The sequence below is a fragment of the Artibeus jamaicensis genome, unplaced genomic scaffold (genome assembly GCF_021234435.1).
Source record: "Artibeus jamaicensis isolate MK-2021 breed Jamaican fruit bat unplaced genomic scaffold, CSHL_Jam_final contig_793, whole genome shotgun sequence".
NCBI lineage: Eukaryota > Metazoa > Chordata > Mammalia > Chiroptera > Phyllostomidae > Artibeus > Artibeus jamaicensis.
This window is the reverse complement of record NW_026521975.1, coordinates 119,128-137,399: the sequence shown is the minus strand read 5'-3', so window position 1 is coordinate 137,399 and position 18,272 is coordinate 119,128. Positions and strand designations below refer to the sequence as shown.

Sequence of the window (18,272 nt, the reverse complement as noted above, 5' to 3'; positions counted from 1 at the left end):
CTGAGCATAACGCCCTAAGAGTTCATGCATGTTGTTTTAAATGGCAGGATATCAGAATTTACAAAAATTTGCTAACACACCTGTATTTCTCATGGCTGAATAATAATCCATTGTATATATGGCTGTATGTTTTTGTAAATATGTTGTGTATATATGTGAGCACGTGTTTGTATATTACCACTTTGTCATGTATGCCACATATTTCTACCTACATACATATTTTATTGACTTTATCAGGGTGACACTGGTTAATAAAATAAGGCTTCTGGGGCACAGTTCTGCATTATCTCATCTGTATATTGTATTGTGTGCACCACCCCAAGACAAGTCTCCTTCCATCACTGTTTATCTTTACTACTACACACCTTCTTGATTCAGTCATCTGTTGATGGACACTTAGGTTTTTCCACATGCTGCCTAGTGTGAATAATGTTGCAATGATTATGGAATATTCAGTATATTTTTAAAAGATTTTATTTATTAATTCTCAGAGAGGGGGGAAGGGAGGAAGCAAGAGAGGGAGAGAAACATCCAAGTGTGATCGTCTTTCACACTCCCCACATTGGGGACCGGGCCTGCAATTCAGGCAAGTTCTCTGACTGAAAATCAAACCAACAACCCTCTGATTTGCAGCCTGACACTCAGTTCACTAAGAACCAGCCAGGGCTATCTTTTCAATATTATGTTTTCATTTTGACATGTTCTTTAACCTTAATCCTCATGTGTTTTACTGAGGTATGACTTTTGTGTTCATCACTTGATTGTCTGATGTTTATCTTAATTTCTTTAAGAAGAGTTTATGGAAACATTACTGGAGTTCTTGCATGTTCTGAAGTACTGTGTGAACCTTGTATTTTAAACCGATGCTTGAATGGTTAAAATTCATAGGATTTGTCCTCCCTTATTTCTTAAATACTTGACAGCATTTTTCATTGTCTCCTTGCATTGAATGCTTCTATGGAGAAATCTGAAATAAGCCTGAGTTTTTTGCCCTCTTGCAAGAGACTTGATCCTTTTTTCAGGCTTCCATATGAATTTTTTCTCTTTAAAGGCTAATAACTTATCCACGATGTTTCCCCTGCAAGATTTTGTTGTGAGAAGTTTCTTTCAAAATATATTTTATTAATTATGTTATTACAGTTGTCCCATTTCCCCCCTTTATTCTGCTCTCCTCTGCACCCCCCTAGCAGCATCCCCCCACCCCTCCAGTTCATGTCCATGGGTCATACATACAAGTTCTTTGGCTTCTACATTTCCTATACTATTCTTAACTTCCCTGTCTATTTTGTACCTACCATTTATGCTTCTTATTCCCTATAAGTTTCCCCCATTCTCCCCCTCCCCACTGATAGCCTTCCATGTGGTCTCCATTTCTGTGATTCTCTTCCTGTTCTAGTTGTTTGCTTAGTTTGATTTTGTTTTTGTGTTTTAGTTTCAGTTGTTGATACTTGTGAGTTTGTTGCCATTTTACTTTTTCTGTTTTTAGTTTTTTTCTTTTCCTTAGATAAGTCCCTTTAACATTTCATATAATAAGGGATTGGTGATGATGACCTTCTTTAACTTGACCGTATCTGGGAAGCACTTTAACTGCCCTTTGCTTCTAAACGATAGCTTTACTGGATAGAGTAATCTTGGGTGAAGTCATGAAACCTTTCATGACTTCAAATACTTTCCAGCTCCTTCTTGCCTGCAAGGTGTCTTCTGAGAAATCAGCTGTTAGTCTCATGGGCACTCCTTGGTAGGTAACTCTTGTTTACTCTTCCAGCTTTTCAGATTCTCTGCTTATCTTTAATCTTGGGTAATGTAATGATGATGTTCCTTTGTGTGTGCTTCCTTGGGTCCAACTTCTTTGGGACTTTCTGAGCTTCCTGGACTTCTCAGAAGTCTATTTCCTTTGCCAGGTGTGGGAAGTTCTCCTTCATTATTGCTTCAAATGAGTTTTCAATTTCTTGCTTTTGTTGTTCTCCTTCTGGCATCCTTATAATTTGGTTGTTGAGATGTGTAAAGGTGTTCTGAAAGTTCCTAAGCCTCTCCTTATTTATTTATTTTTTTAATTCTTGTTTCTTCATTCTGTTCCAGTTGGATGTTTATTTCTTCCTTTTTTTTCTGAATTGTCGATCTGAGTTCCACTTCTCTTCACTGTTACCTATGTATTTTACTTTATTTCACTTTTCATAGCCTTTACTTTTTCCTCTGTTTTGCCACCATATACAACCATTTCTGTGAACATCCTTATTACCAGTGTTTTGAACTCTGCATCTAGTAGGTTGGCTGTTCATCACTTAGTTATTTTTCTGGAGTTTTGATATCTTCTTTCATTTGGGCCATATTTTTTGTCTTCATGTGCCTGTTACATTGAAAGGGGCGGGGCCTTAGGTATTCACTTTATTGCGGTACTGTATATGAGGGAGGGTTCTGAGAGGTAATAATGGCACTGGGGTCTCTGGCTGGCATCCATTCATTTTCCCTGCTACCCACAAGCAAATTGGGCCCTTTGGTGCTGATTCCCAGGAGGGTGGTTTTATGTATGTTCTTGCACCTGTGGGTCTATCCAATGGACTCTCCTATGAGGCTGTTTTCTCCTGCCGTCTCAGCCCCCACAGGTTTTTTCAGTCAGAGATTTCAAGGCTTTATTTCCCTGCACTGGAACCCTGGGTTGCTCAGTCTGTCTCACTTTCCAGTTGTTACTCCCGGTTTGTCTGCACGCAAATATGGGGTCGCCTGGTCTGCCATCCACTGTCTTGCTGTGAGTCCTCTCCACCCTGGCTTCCGATCTCTGCCCCTCCTACTGGTCTGGATGAATGTTTCTTCTTTTCCTCCTTGGTTGTCAATATTTCTATACAGTTCGATTTTTCTGACAGTTGTGATTGTTTTTTGTTTTTAAATTTTATTGTTGTCCTTCTTTTGGTTGTTTGTGGAGGTATGGTTTGTATCTACATCTTCATCTTGGCTGGAAGTCTCCTTATGAGAAGTTGTAAACAAAATAACTTGAACGAATATCAAGGTGTTCTCTTTATATTTTAACATTTTACCATATTTGCTTTATTATATATTTTCATTTTTTCTTTCTTGTATTCAAGATATATTTTATTGTACACCATAATATTTCAGCCTTTCTTGGAAAGTAGATATATCCTTTCAATCTGTAATTTTAATTCTTGTGTTTCTAGGAAGTGAACTTGTTAGGTCAGAGAATGTACATTCAGTTTTCATTACTTAAAGGCTTTTCAATAAGGGAAACAGTTTCTTACAGTCTAGTAAGTCAACCCTTTTTTTTTTTTTTTTTATCTTTAGAGGGGAAGGGAAGGAGAGAGGGAGAGAAACATCAATCTATGGTTGCCTTTCATGCGTCCCCTGCTGGGAACTGGTCTGCAACCCAGGCATGTGCCCTGACTGGGAATCGAACCACGATTGTCTGGTTTGCAGGCCCGCACTCAATCCACTGAGCTACACCAGCCAGGGATAAGTCGACCTTTAACTTTATCTATAGTTTTCTCTGTTTTTACTTTTGCTGTGTATCTATATTTATGATATATTGGAATTATAGTGTTAATATAACTTTATGTTCTTTTATTGTTAAATTTGTTAGGGTAAGCATTTAAAAAATGTTATTAGGTCTAGCCCTGATGGTGTGCTTCAGTGGGTATTGTCCGCAGACAGAAAGGTCACCAGTGTGATTCCTTGTCAGGGCACATGCCTGGGTTGAGGGCTAGGTCCCTGGTTGGAGGGGTGCGTGAGAGGCAACAGATTATATTTCTCACATCGACGTTTTTCTCCCTCTCTTTCTCCCCACCTCTCCTTTCTATCAAAGTTAAATCTTTAAAAAAAGTAAAAATGTTAACTTGGTCTGGTAGTCAGTAGTATACTACAATGACTGTCTTTATGTGTACAGATTTCTTTGTGTTATATTTTTAAGCAATATTCCTATTAATTTGTTATTTAACGGATCAAAGGATAAAAACATATCTAATTATATATTTTTTTGGTAATTTTTTTCCAAAAGGATATTTTTTGGGGGGGCTGTATACACCTTAGTGAAATTTTAGGAACTTAGGATATTAACAAAATAAAAGAAATAATTTATTAAATGTAAAATGTTAGTTTCAAGTTGATATTGCTCCTTTTTAGTATCAAATACATGCTTACATGATAGTTATATTATCTAGTCGTTTCAGCTAATTAAAAATAATTTAAAAAACATTATTGAATGATTTTGAAAGAGAAAAAGAGACACAAAAACATAGATTTGTTGTTATACTTATTGATCCATTCCTTAGTTGATACTTGTATGTGCCCTGAGTGGAGATCGAACCTGCAACCTTGGCATCAGGAGTATCAGAATGATATTGGTCAGGGCTTTGAGCTAACTATTATATCAGTGTTACAGGTAAGGAGATGTGATCTAAGAGGTTAAAGCAGTTTTCTCAACTGGCACAGCTTAAAAGGAGAAATTCCAGTTGTCTGAAAAGAAACATTTTTCTTACTCCTTTTTATGGATGAAAATGTATTCCCTGTTTTCACTTTTATAATTATATATGGTAGATAGGCTCTAATTTTAAGAGCAGCTAATCTACAGCAACCTCCAAAACTACGTTGAAATTGTTACAGGCGATAGTGGGACAGTTTTTGTTCTTTGGCTTATTGAATAATTTCTTAGGAATATAAATACGTTACATTTTTGGTCTCTACTTGGTTTTTCCCACTAAATTAATTGTATGATAGTTGCATGGCTCTCAGTGTTGGTTGCACAGGGGAGTCATCTAGGGGGGTTCAAATAAAAATACTGATGTCTTGTCCACATCTCAAGATATTTTGAGCCCTGGCTGGTGTAGCTCAGTGGATTGAGCGCAGGCCTGGGAACCAAGCAACCACGGTTCGATTCCCAGTCAGGGCATATGCCTGGGTTGCAGGCCAGTTCCCAGCAGGGGACACACAAGAGGCAACCACACATTGATATTTCTCTCCCTCTCTCCTTCCTTTCCCCTCTAAAGATAAATAAATAAAATCTTAAAAAAAAAAAAAGATATTTTGATTTTTCAATTCCCCATCAGGGCACATGCCTGAGTTGCAGGCCAGTTCCCAGCAGGGCCCAGTTCCCAGCAGGGGCTGTAGGAGAAGAAACCATACATTGATATTTATCTTCTTCTTTCCTTCCCTTCCCTTCTAAAGGTAAATAAATTTAAAAAAAAAGATATTTTGATTTAACTGATATGTGGTTAAAAGGTATTTAAGTAATTCTAATAAGCAGTTAGTTATAGCTGCCAACTAATGGTATAAATGTTTGAAATCATCGTAGTCATATTTAATGTCCTTTATTATAGCTAAGTGTTATCTCAACTGATGTAATCATCTGGTCCCTACCCCACGCACCAAAACTGACTTTCCTTAGCAGGGTCTCTAAATCTGTTTTTTAATTTTTATTTTTTAAGTTTCTCAGTTGCCTTTGATTATCTAGGTTTGGGGTACTAGAAAGATTGAAAGAATTTGGAATGAGGGTAGATTTGGCTTAGCAATAGGTGGATGGCTAAAGCACATTTATAATCTATCTGATTTTTTGTATTCTGTGGCATACTACACAGTTCAGTCTGTTTCCAGTGTATGAAAGTGGAGGATAATATTCACCTTGTTAGGTCTGTGTTGCCAGTGATATGGTTACGATGGTAGGGTTATTGCCACATAGAAAGTTAACTAAAACAAAGTATTAGTATTATGTAAGTTCTTAATGTAATGATTTATTAAAAAACATTTAGGTAATTTGTGTTCAGTTTAGAAAATCAGATAACCTGAAGAGACAAGGAGAAATAAAAGTAACCAATAATTGTGCTTTTCAGAGTATTTTAATGGTTTTCTATTTTTAAATATGCATGTAATCAGACATAATTTGGTAAGATATTATAAATATTTTTAGCACTTGGAAAGTTAATCTACTACTTCTCAGATGTGCAGAAAAAATGTACTTTTTAATTATCTTTTACTACTGTGGAGACCCTGTTCTTTTTATATTAAAGATTTTATTTATTTATCTTTAGCGGGGAAGGGAAGGAGAGAGGGAGAGAAGCATCAATGTACGGTTGCCCTTCATGCATCTCCTGCTGGGAAGTGGCCTGCAGGGAACTGGCTTGCAGCCCTGGCATGTGCCCTGACTGGGAATCGAACTGCAATTGTTTGGTTCGTAGGCCCGTGCTCAATCCACTGAGCTACACCAGCCAGGGGAGACCCTGTTCTTGATATAGGAAGTATGGTGTTAGTGGGAATGCTTGTCTTGTTTAAAATGATCTTGTTTATCTCAGTCTTCAGCCTTTTTCCTCTTTCAGGAATTCTTTGCTTCTTGCCTTTTTTCCTAAGACATTGACTTGGTGTAGGAAGAATGTTAACACTAATTGTGTTGGGAGGGATGATCTCGGCTTTATGCAGTGTCTTACTGCTATTCCTACTATTTGTCTAGTCTGGTCTGGTTCTGACCTGCTGATATTTCCCAAGACATCTTTTTGGACTTTGTACTTGCTGCTGAAAATTTTTACTATGATTAAAATATGTAAGTTAAAATTCATGTATCATTTTATTCTGTTTTTAGTATATTTTAATTTCTATGTTAAAAAACTTTGCCTATTTTAATTTATAAGCAGAAGGTTGAATTTTACTCTTCTCTTCATACATGTGAAGAAACAGTCCCAGAAAGGATATTAACTTGATTAATTAATTACACAGCTTATGATCTTTTGTTATCAGGTGATACAGTAGATACTGGGTGCATGAGTATGAATAAATTACTCTCTATATTGCCAGTAATAGAGAGTTTGTATGTTCATGGATATAAAAATACACAAGTACAGCTAAAATATTAATGGGAAATCAATATTTTATAGATCTCATGAGGCGTCAAGAAGAACTCAGACGCCTGGAAGAACTCAGGAACCAAGAGCTGCAAAAACGAAAGCAAATACAACTGAGGTAAAAAACAAACAAACAAAAATAACAGTGTAACATAGATGTGAATACACATAGTTCTTGTGTGTTAGTAATAAAACTTCACTCTTCCATTGGGAACAGATTGTACAGGTTGGAAAATACAAATAAAACTGTTTACTTTTTGACTATACTTGGGCAATTACTCCACAAACTAGCATAAGTCTTTGTTATTCTTAGGATTTTTTTTTAGCTGGTTATTGACACTGGTTGCATACAGTATGACCTTACATAGGAGGCCTACGCATTAATGTGTATAATTTACTATAAGAATGCACCAGCGTTTATTTCAGTTTCTCTTTTTGTTTTCCTATGTATAGCACTGCTATGAATGGCTTTATGTATAAACAAATTAACAGCTTTTCATGTACCTGTAATATTTGTGAACTATAATTAGGTAAATGTTACTCTTAAAAGTTTCAAATATAATAATTAGGAAATGTTATGATCAAAGCTATGATTAAAGCAAACTTAAAATTTGTTTTTGAAAGTGCTATAAAAGTAGTAAATGCTTGTGTAGCAAGTAAGGTGCTCATAGGAAATAAAAGATAAAGCAGAAAGTGCAAAACCATGAATCGGTGTGAAGTGTCTTCACAGTCTGGGTATAGGTAGTATTCAGTATATTTTAGTTTACTTTTTCAATAGTGTATCTGTTTCTGTTTGTATACATGTTTCTGTCTTGGAACTACTCTAACTTTACTCTGACCTACTTAGACAAAGCTGCACCAGTGTTCTAACCTGGGTAATTGTTAGAAAGTCTCCAACTTCTCCCTATAAAGTATAGGGGTAGAGCTTGAATAAATTATCCAGGTAATTCTGGTATACCCTAAAGTTTCAGAGTCACTATTGTATACAGCTTTCCACATCAACTCCTTACATGAGGAGTTGTTCCTCCTTACATGAGGAACCTTTTTTAAAAGATTTTATTTATTTTTTTTAAAGAGAGAATTGAGAAGGAGAGAGAGAAAGGAATATCTCTGAAAAAGAGAAAACTATCAATATGCAAGAAGAATATCTGTTTGTTGCCTCTTGCACTGCTCCCAACCAGGGACCTGACCAGGAATAAACTGATGACCTTTCAGTTTGCCTGATGACGCCCAATCCAATGAGTCACACTGCTCAGGGCTAGGGGCCTCTTCTTTTAAAAACTTATTTATTTATTTATTTTCAGAGAGAGGGGAAAGGAGGGAGAGGGGAAGAGAAATATCAATGTATGGTTGCCTCTTGTGCATCCCCTGCTGGGAACTGGCCTGCAACCCAGGCATGTGCCCTGACTGGGAATCAAACCGCGATCCTTTGGTTGGCTGGCCTGTGTTCAATCCACTGACCTACGCCAGCCAGGGCTAGGGGCCTCTTCTTTAAAAAACTTATTTATTTATTTATTTTCAGAGAGAGGGGAAAGGAGGGAGAGGGGTAGAGAAACATCAATGTGGTTGCATCTTGCGTGCCCACCATTGGGGGCCTGGTCTGCAGCCCAGGCATGTGCCCAAGATTGGGAATCGAACTGGTGACCCTTTGATTATCAGGCCAGCACTCTATCCCCTGAGCCAAACCAGCCAGGGCTGGGACCTTTTTGAAGGATCTGGTTGCTTCTTTTTTCTTTTTCTTTTTTAATGTAAATATGGTGAAGTCTGTTCTGCTTATACAAATTAAAGGAAACTGCCCCTTCTGTAACAAAGAAAATCTTTATTTGAATCCAGTTTTCTTCTGTTACATTTATACTTAACAGGGTTTTTGTTTTTTAACCAATTCAAATTTATTTGCTAAGACCTTAGTGGTATTTTGTCTTTTTTTTAATTTTATTTTTCAATTACAGTTTATATTCAGTATTATTTTGTATTAGTTTCAGGTCTACAACAGAGTGGTTAGTTAGACAATCATACACTTTACAAAGTGTTCCTTATCCCGATATTTCCAGTATGCACTTGGCATTAGACATAGTACTGGATTGGCCAAATTGTCTGTTTAGTTTTTTCTGTAACGTAAAAGGCACATTTTTCATTTTCATCAATAACTTTATTGATTTGGATATCTTGAGTATGTCAACTGTGTCTTGCTATTGGCTTCTAGTGGGTAGAGGCCAGGGATACTGCTAAGCATCATCTAATGTATAAGACAGACCCCCAGCAAAGAATTATTTTGGAGAAGTGGTTGATTTCTAGAACTGAACAATTTAAGATTAGCTTGAAATATTTTTGCCAAACAGTAAGAACATACTTCAAAAGGGGCGGGGCATGTTGAAAGGATACAGGAGTCAAATTAAAGGAGCCCATAATTGCCAAAGTTGGAACCATTTCAATAACGAAGCAAAAAATGATACTGTTAGATTTAAATTTTTTAAATTAATTTCTTGATTTTAGAGGGAGGGACATGTATTTACTATTACATTTATTCATTTATGGATTTACTTATTTTTTAAAGATTTTATTTATTTATTTTTAGAGAGGGTCAGGGAAGGAGAAAGGGAGAGAAACATCGATGTGTGATTGCCTCTTACATGCCCCTCACTGGGGACCTGGCCTGCAACCCATGCACATGCCCTGACTGAGAATTGAACGAGCAACTCTTTGGTTTGCAGGCCCATGCTCAATCCACTGAGCTACACCAGCCAGGGCATGTTTCACTTACTTATACATTCAGTGGTTGCTTGTTGTATGTGCCCTGAATGGAGATTGGACTTGTAGTCTTGCTGTATTGGGATGACAGTCTAACCAACTGGGCTGCCCAGCCAGGGCCAATAAATAGTGTTAGATATTTAAATTGTAGAGTAAATATCCGTGAGTCCATATGATAATAGTAAGTAAATGAATGAATGAATAAAATAAATGGAAGAGAATGGCGGCTCATACTTAATGTAGAATTCCAATTAAAAGTAAATGCTGGCCCTGGCTGGTGTGGTTCTGTGGGTTAAGCTCTGGCCTGTGAACTGAAAGATTGCCAGTTTGATTCCCTGTCTAGGCACATGTCTGGGTTTTAGGCCGGGTCCCACCTGGCATGCAAGAAGCAACTGATTGATGTTTCTCTTGCACATCAATGTTTCTCTCTCTCCCTCTCTGGAAAGAAATAAAGTCTTAAAAATAAATAAGATAAATAAATAAAGGAGGAAGGAACGCTAGGGAGAGAGAGAGAATCACCTGTGAACAAAGACTACAGTGATGTTCGTTACACATATGGTCTACTGATGGGTGCTAAAGTTGTTATGCCAAACTTGAGAAACAGGATTTATGTACACAGTCTCAAATTTGTGTTAGGTAAATAGGGAAAAATAGTAAACTTAAAGTGGAGAAACCCAGCAGACACTGCCATTTCCAGGTATTAAGGTTTATGTCACCTGTAATAAGACATTGACACCAGGGTCCCCTTAATATGATGCACTTAGAAGGCTAGTGTTGTTTTTGTGGTTTTCTTATCAAACGTTTATAGCCTCATGCTTGTTATGAGGAATCTTAAACTCAAATTGAAGGACATTATACAAAATAGTTCTCTTTAAAAGTGCCAAGTTTATAAAAGATTAAGAGAAACTGAACTATTACAAACTGGAGGAGATAGTAATTAAATGCAGTGTGGGATTCTGGATAGAGTCCTGGTACATAAGAAGGACATTAGTTGGGGAATGGGTGAAATTGGAATAAGATCTGTAGTTTAACTGTAGCATTATATTAGTGTTAATTCCTGGTTTTCATGATTGTACCATGGTTATGTAAGATGTTAGTATTACAGAATGCTGCATGAGGGATATGTAGAAACTCTATACCATTTTTACAACTTTTCTGTAGGTTTAAAATTAGCAGTAAGGGGAAAAAAGAATAAAGTACCTCAGTTATTTGGGATACAGTGGGGAACAAAACACAGGTGCTGCCACTACTGAACCTACAGTCTATAGGGGGGAAACAGATACAAATTGGAATAATCAGATGATTAAAAAGCAAGTAAAGTGCACAGAACTAGTGTGGAATACTTATTTGAAATTTTAATAGGCTACGATGTATTCTCATAAAGGTGAAATGTTGGTTGCTTGACTTGGTAAGCATTCTATGTGTATGGTAGTTTTTTTTATTGAATGGATTTTCATTAACTTTATTTAATGTGCAGGGTTATGTCAGATTCAGTTTGAAATTCAGATAACTATATACTAACAGTAAAAACTTTGAGTAATAATTTGATGGAAAATCTTTTTTTTAATTTTATTTATTTTAGATAGAAGGGAAGGAAGAGAAGGAGATAAACATCAACATGTGGTTGTCTCTCTTCTGCCCCCAACTGGGGACCTGACCTGGCCAGCAATCCATGCATAAGCCCTGATTGGGAATTGAACCAGAGACCCTTTAGTTCGCAGGCCAGCACCCAATCCACTGAGCCACACTGGACAGGGCTGATGGGAAATCTTTATGCTTCATTATATTCTAGCAGATGTGGGCAGTGACACATTTGTTAACTAGCTTACCTGGTGCCCAGTGGTGGCAGTTACTTTTTAAATTACTGTGAGAATTTTGATTTAAAGTCAGTAGTTTTTGTAGCATGTGTCAAGGGAAGGGAAAAATTGCTGTGTCTGGGAATATAATTTCATAATAATACTTGTAAGTCAATAAAACTCTAGTAGTAAAATGCTAGAGATTTATCTGACTGGCCTGCTACCACATAAGAATTGTGAATTGTTAATAAGCCAGATAGTTGGGACTGTGCCTTTTTGTTTTAAATTAGTTGGAGATTGAAAAAACTAGTTTAAGAAAGTATATTTTGAGAGAAATTATATGATTTATTTGCAGTATATATTTGTACTTTTCCTTTCGGTGCTACAAATTAATTTTGTTTTCATGGGTCACTTTGTTCTTCAGAGGCTGTTGCAGTGAAGAAGGAAGGGTAGTACAAAGGAGGTAGATGTGTTAGTTCACTTAGTTGTTCATCTGTTGTTTGTTCATGTATTCCTTCATTCCTTCTCTGACTGCTCTCCTACCTGTCCACCTAATCATCCACCATTCTTTCTCATTTATGTCATCTGACATAAATATCCTGTGAAAGGTATCTAGGGCTTAGTGTTGAACAGGAACAAAGAGCAACAGGACTTTTCTCACTAGTCACATTGCAGCTTAGTGCCTAGAGCCTCTCATTTTTCAGAGTCCTACAAAAATGTGTAAGACCTGTAAACAATTAGTTGTCTTCAAGTTAAATCTTGAGATTTAGGTTTTTATCAGTTTCAATTATGTATAACAGGAAGGATGTTGATGTTTATCACAATGTCTTATTATTTCCATTTATGGCCATAGATGACCATTAAAGCATTAGTGGATTAGAAGAAATGCAAAGCAGCCCTGGCTGGTGTGGCTCAGTGGATTGAGCAACCGACTGTGAAGCAGAGGGTTGCTAGTTCAATTCTCATTCAGGGCACATGTCTGAGTTTCAGACCAGGTTCCCTGGTGCAGGGAACACAAGAGGCAACCACATATTGATACTTTTCTTTCGGTCTCGGTCTCTCTCTCTCTCTCTCTTTCTCTCTCTCCCCCCCCCTCTCCCCCTTCCCCTCTCTCTAAAGATAAATAAAATCTAAAAAAAAGAAAAAAGGGAGAAAAGACAAAATGCAAAGCAAACATGTACAATAAGGGAATGTTCCTGTGTTCAGTCCTTGAATTTAGATTATTGACTTGTCAGTGTTATATAATACAGCTTAGTTCAAAGTAAAAAAGAAACTGGAATTTACGGAGAAAAGAAAGAAAGGAAAAACAGAAAATGTTTAAAGTGAATTTGCCTTTTTACTTTATTTTTCTTCTGATTTATAAATCTGTTCTTAATGTTATCAGAAAAAGTTGCTTTAGCAGTGGGAGAAGTACATTTTAAATTTTGTTCAAAATACTTTATCTGGCCTGGTCAGGTTGGTCAGTTGGTTGGAGCATCAGCGCTGCACCAAAAGATTGCAGTTAGATTCCTGATCAGGGCACATAACCTAGATTATGGGTTTGATCTTGGTTGGGGTACATAAAAGAGGAAATCAATCATTGTTTCTCTCTCTTTCTGCTTCCCTCTTCCCTTCATCTCTCTCCTTTCCTCTGTCTAAAAGTCAGTAAACATATCCTTGGATGAGGACTAAAAAAATACTTTATGTGGTTTTTGTTTCAAAATGTTACATGTTACATAATTCACATGCTACATTTGTGTGTAAAAATAAAAAGGGCAATGTTCCTGTTCCCTAGATATTTCCACTGTGGCATAAAATTTTCATAGTCTCTTCTGTGTTCATACAAATCATATTTATTTTTAATTTTTATCCTCAGCAGAGGATATGCTTTTTGATTTTAAAGAGAGGGGAAGGGAGGGAGAAAGAGAGAGAGAGAAACAACAATGTTGGAGAGATACTTGGGTGAGTTGCCTCTGGCACATGCCCCAACCAGGGACCACATCCTCAACCTAGGCATGTGCTCTGACAGGGAATCAAACGTGCAACCCTTTGGTTTTCGGAATGATGGTTCCACACAACAGAACCACCTTGGGACAGAGACATACAAATTATTTTGTTTGAAATATTTTTATTTATTTATTTTTAGAGAAAGGGGAAGGGAAGGAGGAAAAGAGGGAGAGAATCATCAGTATGTGGCTGCCTCTTATGTGTCCCCTGCTGAGCACCCAGCTCACAACCCAGTCATGTGCCCTGCCTGGGAATCGAACCAGCAACTGTTTGGTTCACAGCCTGCATTGAATCTACTGAATTACACCAGCCAGGGTCATACAAATGATTTTTAAAAGCAGCTATAGGAGTACCATCCTTTTTTTTTTTTTTTTTTTTTTTAAATATTTTATTATTTATTTATCTTTAGAGGGGAAGTGGGGGAAGGAGAGAGGGAGAGAAACATCAATGTATGGTTGCCTTTTGTGCGTCCCCTGCTGGGAACTGGCCTGCAGGGAACCGGCCTGCAACCCAGGCATGTGCCCTGACTGGGAATCGAACCGCGATCGTGTGGTTCGCAGGCCCGCGCTCAATCCACTGAGCTACACCAGCCAGGGCGGAGTACCATTCTTGTACTTGCCTTTTTTTTTCTGACCGCTGTACCACATTCTTTTATGTCTGTATATGCAAATTACCCCTTTGTAACAGTTTTATTCTGTTCCTTTGCATCAGGAGACCATAATTGTATACCATGTATACTCAGTTGTGACTTCAACCTTTTCCACAGTGTATATCTGTGCATAGACACCTTTGCATAGGTGTGCAGATATTTCTGTCTAGTTTACTGTAAGTGGACTTGCACATTTAAAATTATCTTGTGTATTATAAGTTGGCCTTCAGCAAAGTCATTGTTGCAATTCTGAAGACCAAAAAGCTTTAAAAACCAAAAGCCTTCTCATGTGCCATTATATGGTATGATCAGATATGAGTCTATTTGATAAAAAGACTGCCCTGCCCTTATGTTGTGGTCATGTCAAACCTTTACTATGCCAGTGTAAGAAAAGTCCCAACTGTAAGAATTTTACAACTTTATTTAAGCCAAGCTGATGACAATTGTTGGAAAACAAAAAATCTCAACCAACCTAGAAAATCTCCAGAGAATAGCAATTTAACAGCTTGCTGTGTACATCAAAATCAAAGGAGAAGATATAATGGGGTTTCATAAAATCCTTTGGAGATAGATAAGGAGGCAGGAGACGACAAAGTGGAAAAACCTGTGATTGAATAAAAGATAAAACGATAGACACACAGTGTTGCTCAGGTGAGTATAGGATAGTTAACAGTTAATAATAACGGGATTTGTTTTCTCCCACTGGTGTCTTACCTGTGTTTTGAAGGGTGTGAGAGGGAGGAAATTTGACATTACACAGGTATATTGTTGTAGATGCAAAAAGACAACAGACCAGCTCAGTTACAGTAAAAGTTGACCTTTGTTAGGGAAAATACTGGCCTAGGACATGACTACCTGCCGTGAACTGTTTTTACTTAATACATTTTTTTCATATCATCCTTTGTGGTTAATTTAGCTCTCTGAGTTTGTAAGGCTGACAAGCAGCAGGGCTCCCCTGAGCTTGACTGGTTTAGTGTGTGGCCCCTTTTCTTCCTCAACTATGTTCACCCAATGTGAGTATTCATTTTACTGCAGAAATAATTAATGTGGTTGATTATTGGGTTTTGTCTGGTATCTCACTGGAGATATAATAATAGTATATTGGCTTGTTTTTAAATAAGCACTCCATTTGAAAACACATGTGGCCTTAAGGTGTTTTCAATAAGGGAATTTTTACCTGTTCTGTGTTTTGTCAGCAGTGTATGAATATAAAACTATTTTAAAACATTTTGTTTATTAATTTTAGAGTGTGAGAGGTAAGGAAAGGAGAAAAATACAGAAATATCAATTTGTTGTTCCACTTATTTGTGCATTCATTGGTTGATTCTTGCGTGTGCTTCCACCAGGGATCGAACCCTCAACCTTGGCCTGTGGGGCCAATGCTTTAACTAGCTGAGATACCTGACCAGGGCTGAAACTATTTTCTTATTTAAAATTTTTATTTTTTAGTGGTAGTTTAAATTCAACACTATTTTATATTAGTTTCAGTTGTAATACAGTGGTTAGACAGTCATATACATCACACAGTGGTCCCTGATATTTTACCCACCTGGCACCACACATAGTTATTACAGTATTATTGACTATATTCCTTATGATGTACTTTTTATCCCTGTGACTCTTGTGTAAGTACCAATTTGTATTTTTTAATCTCTTCATCTTTTTCATCTAGCCCCCCAAATCCCCTTTGCTCCATCTGTTGTTCTCTATTTTATGAATGTTTCTGTTTATTTTGTTGTGAAATCATATGGTATTTGTCTGAAAGTATTTTCTTAACAGTAAAGTTTATGTGTGTTAATGTTGAAGAAGTGGGTTAACCAATTTACTTGAGTAGAGTTTTATGTTGAGAACTTAGACTTCTCAAAATAGTTCAGATTTTGCTTGAAATTTCTTAGGAACATTGTCTTGTTACTTGCATGTGGTCTGACATGAAGTCCTAACAAGCCTTTTAGTTCTGCTGTCTGTGGAAGATCACCATGTCTTTTAGTTCAGCGACTTGTATTGTGGGGGAGTATTGTACAACAAAGAAGAACAAAGTTTCTTGAATTTCAAATATTAATGCTTAGTGTAGAAAAGTGCATATAAGAGTAACCTGGAAAATGAGACTTACTAAGGGGTATCAGCATTATGTAGTCTTTACTATTTATATTACTCTTTTGCTTTAGTGTGGAGGGCATGTATATGTGAATTTGATTTTAATACCACTATTATGTCAGTTACTTCAATATTATTTTGTAGATTTTCCTTCTTAATCATAATAACTACTAATTTAATAGTAATCCTTCAAATATAGTTTTATTTTTTTCCTTAATGCATGAGTATACCTTTAGGACAGAGGTGGACAAACATTTTTGGGGAAAGGCTAGATAGTAAATACTATTTTAGGCTTTGCAGGTCATATGGTTTATCTCAACTTAATCAATACTGCTCTAGACCACAAGTGGTCACAGCAGTAAGTAAACACTTGTTCTGTAAAAACTAAATTTTACATTTAGTGTATAAAATGTAAAATTTTATAGTTCTGTAAAAACTACACAAATAGGGTATAGGCTGACCCTTGCTTCATTGGGTTGAGATGGGAGTAAGAGGCTTCGTTAAGACCTCCTTCTACACATAATAGAGTTTTTGTGTAGGCATTACAGTTTTTTGCACTGGCTTACATAGGGATAGATTCTGAGTGTCTTTGTATTCTGCTATACCAGTGACGGATCCCAGGCTTTTCTCTTTAAGTAGCAACAGAGTACACGTTTGAGCTTTTGGACTCTGAATTTTATTACTCTTAAGCATGTAAGTACCCTGGTTATATGTACCCTGATTTATCAGTACCCTGATTTATCCTAGTTAAGCTACTTTATTTCTTTTGTTTATTAGATTTATTAAAGTTTTAGAGCAAAATAGGAAGGTAAATACTAAGCCAGTCATTATTGACAGATTTAACATAATGTAACTTACATAAATTACTTTGCTTAACCTAAAAAAATAAAATGCCTGATTATGGCTTTCTGCTAAGCTATCATGCTAAAATTTTATTTAAATACCTTTTAGACATGAAGAAGAGCATCGTCGTCGTGAGGAAGAAATGATACGACACAGAGAACAGGAGGAACTGAGGCGACAGCAAGAAGGCTTTAAGCCAAATTATATGGAAAATGTAAGTAAAATACCAGTTTAACGAAAAATATTTTTTGTTAGGTCGACATTGTATGTTTAGAATTCTTTAGATATTACTTTATATATTAGTGTATTTTTTAATCTTTCTGAATTTTTTTATGTTAAACTAATTTTTTTAAACCTCTTTCAGGTAGTAAATTAGACTTAGTTTCTGAAAGTAATTCTCATGTTTTATGTAATGGATGTTAAATTTTTTTCAATTTTATTTTCTTTTTGAGAAATATATGGTACTAAAATAGAAATCTTATAAATTCATCTCCATTTGACTGATTTTTACCATTTACTGAGATTAAAAATTCTTTATTTTGGAAGATTTTAGACATTATAAAAGTAGATTAGTGTTATGTGTTAATCACCCAACCATAATGGTTATCAACACATGGGTGATCTGTTTAATCTTCTAGTGTACCTACTTTTCTGAACTATTTTGTATGAAATCCCTTCATATGACTTTATTCATCAATGTTTTAATATATGTTCCTAAATGATAAGGATTTTTATTAGAAATATCTTTATATCTTAAAATTATCAATTCTTTAATTTCAATAAAAGCCCAAATTTTCTTATGTCTTAAATGGCTTTTTTTATTTTTATATTTTAAAAAGAATTAATTTATTTTTAGAGAGAGGGTCAGGGAGGGAGATAAAGAGGGAGAGAAACGTTGATCGTTTGCCTCTCCCATGCTCACAACTGGGGACCTGGTGGGCAGTCTGGCCACATGTCCTGACTAGGAGTCGAACCAGTGACCTTTCTGCTCACAGGTGGTACTCAATCCACTGAGCCAGTACACTGGGGCTTTTTTTTTAAACAGTTCTTTTCTTCAAATTGTTTGATCCTGTCTTTTTAGTTCATAGGCTTTCCTCTTCTTTTAAATTTTTTCCTTTTTTAAAAAATAAACATTAAGTCTCATTGCACACAGTGTCTTACATTTTGAAATTTGTTGATTGTATTCTTGCAGTTGTTAAGTATCTCCATTCCTGAATTTCTTGTAAACTAAAATTAGTTCCAAAGACTCGATCTCACTTGAGTTTTTGTTTTGGGGAGGCAAAATGGTAGGGCAAACAAGAATTCTTCAAATGTTAAAATTTG

General features: G+C 36.3%; 1 protein-coding gene across 4 annotated transcripts in view; it reads left to right on the top strand.

Moving 5' to 3' along the window:
• Nucleotides 1-18,272, top strand: part of PSPC1 (paraspeckle component 1) — a 113,576-nt gene that overhangs the window by 25,515 nt on the left and 69,789 nt on the right. For all 4 annotated transcript variants that reach the window (XR_008392917.1, XR_008392918.1, XM_053672897.1 and 1 more), the window contains exons 5-6: nt 6,867-6,951; nt 17,058-17,163. Coding sequence is in view for 2 of the 4 variants with exons in the window: in XM_053672897.1 (XP_053528872.1) it covers nt 6,867-6,951; nt 17,058-17,163 (191 nt within the window). In the remaining 2 variants the exon portion in view is untranslated. The remainder of the gene's footprint in view (nt 1-6,866; nt 6,952-17,057; nt 17,164-18,272) is intronic.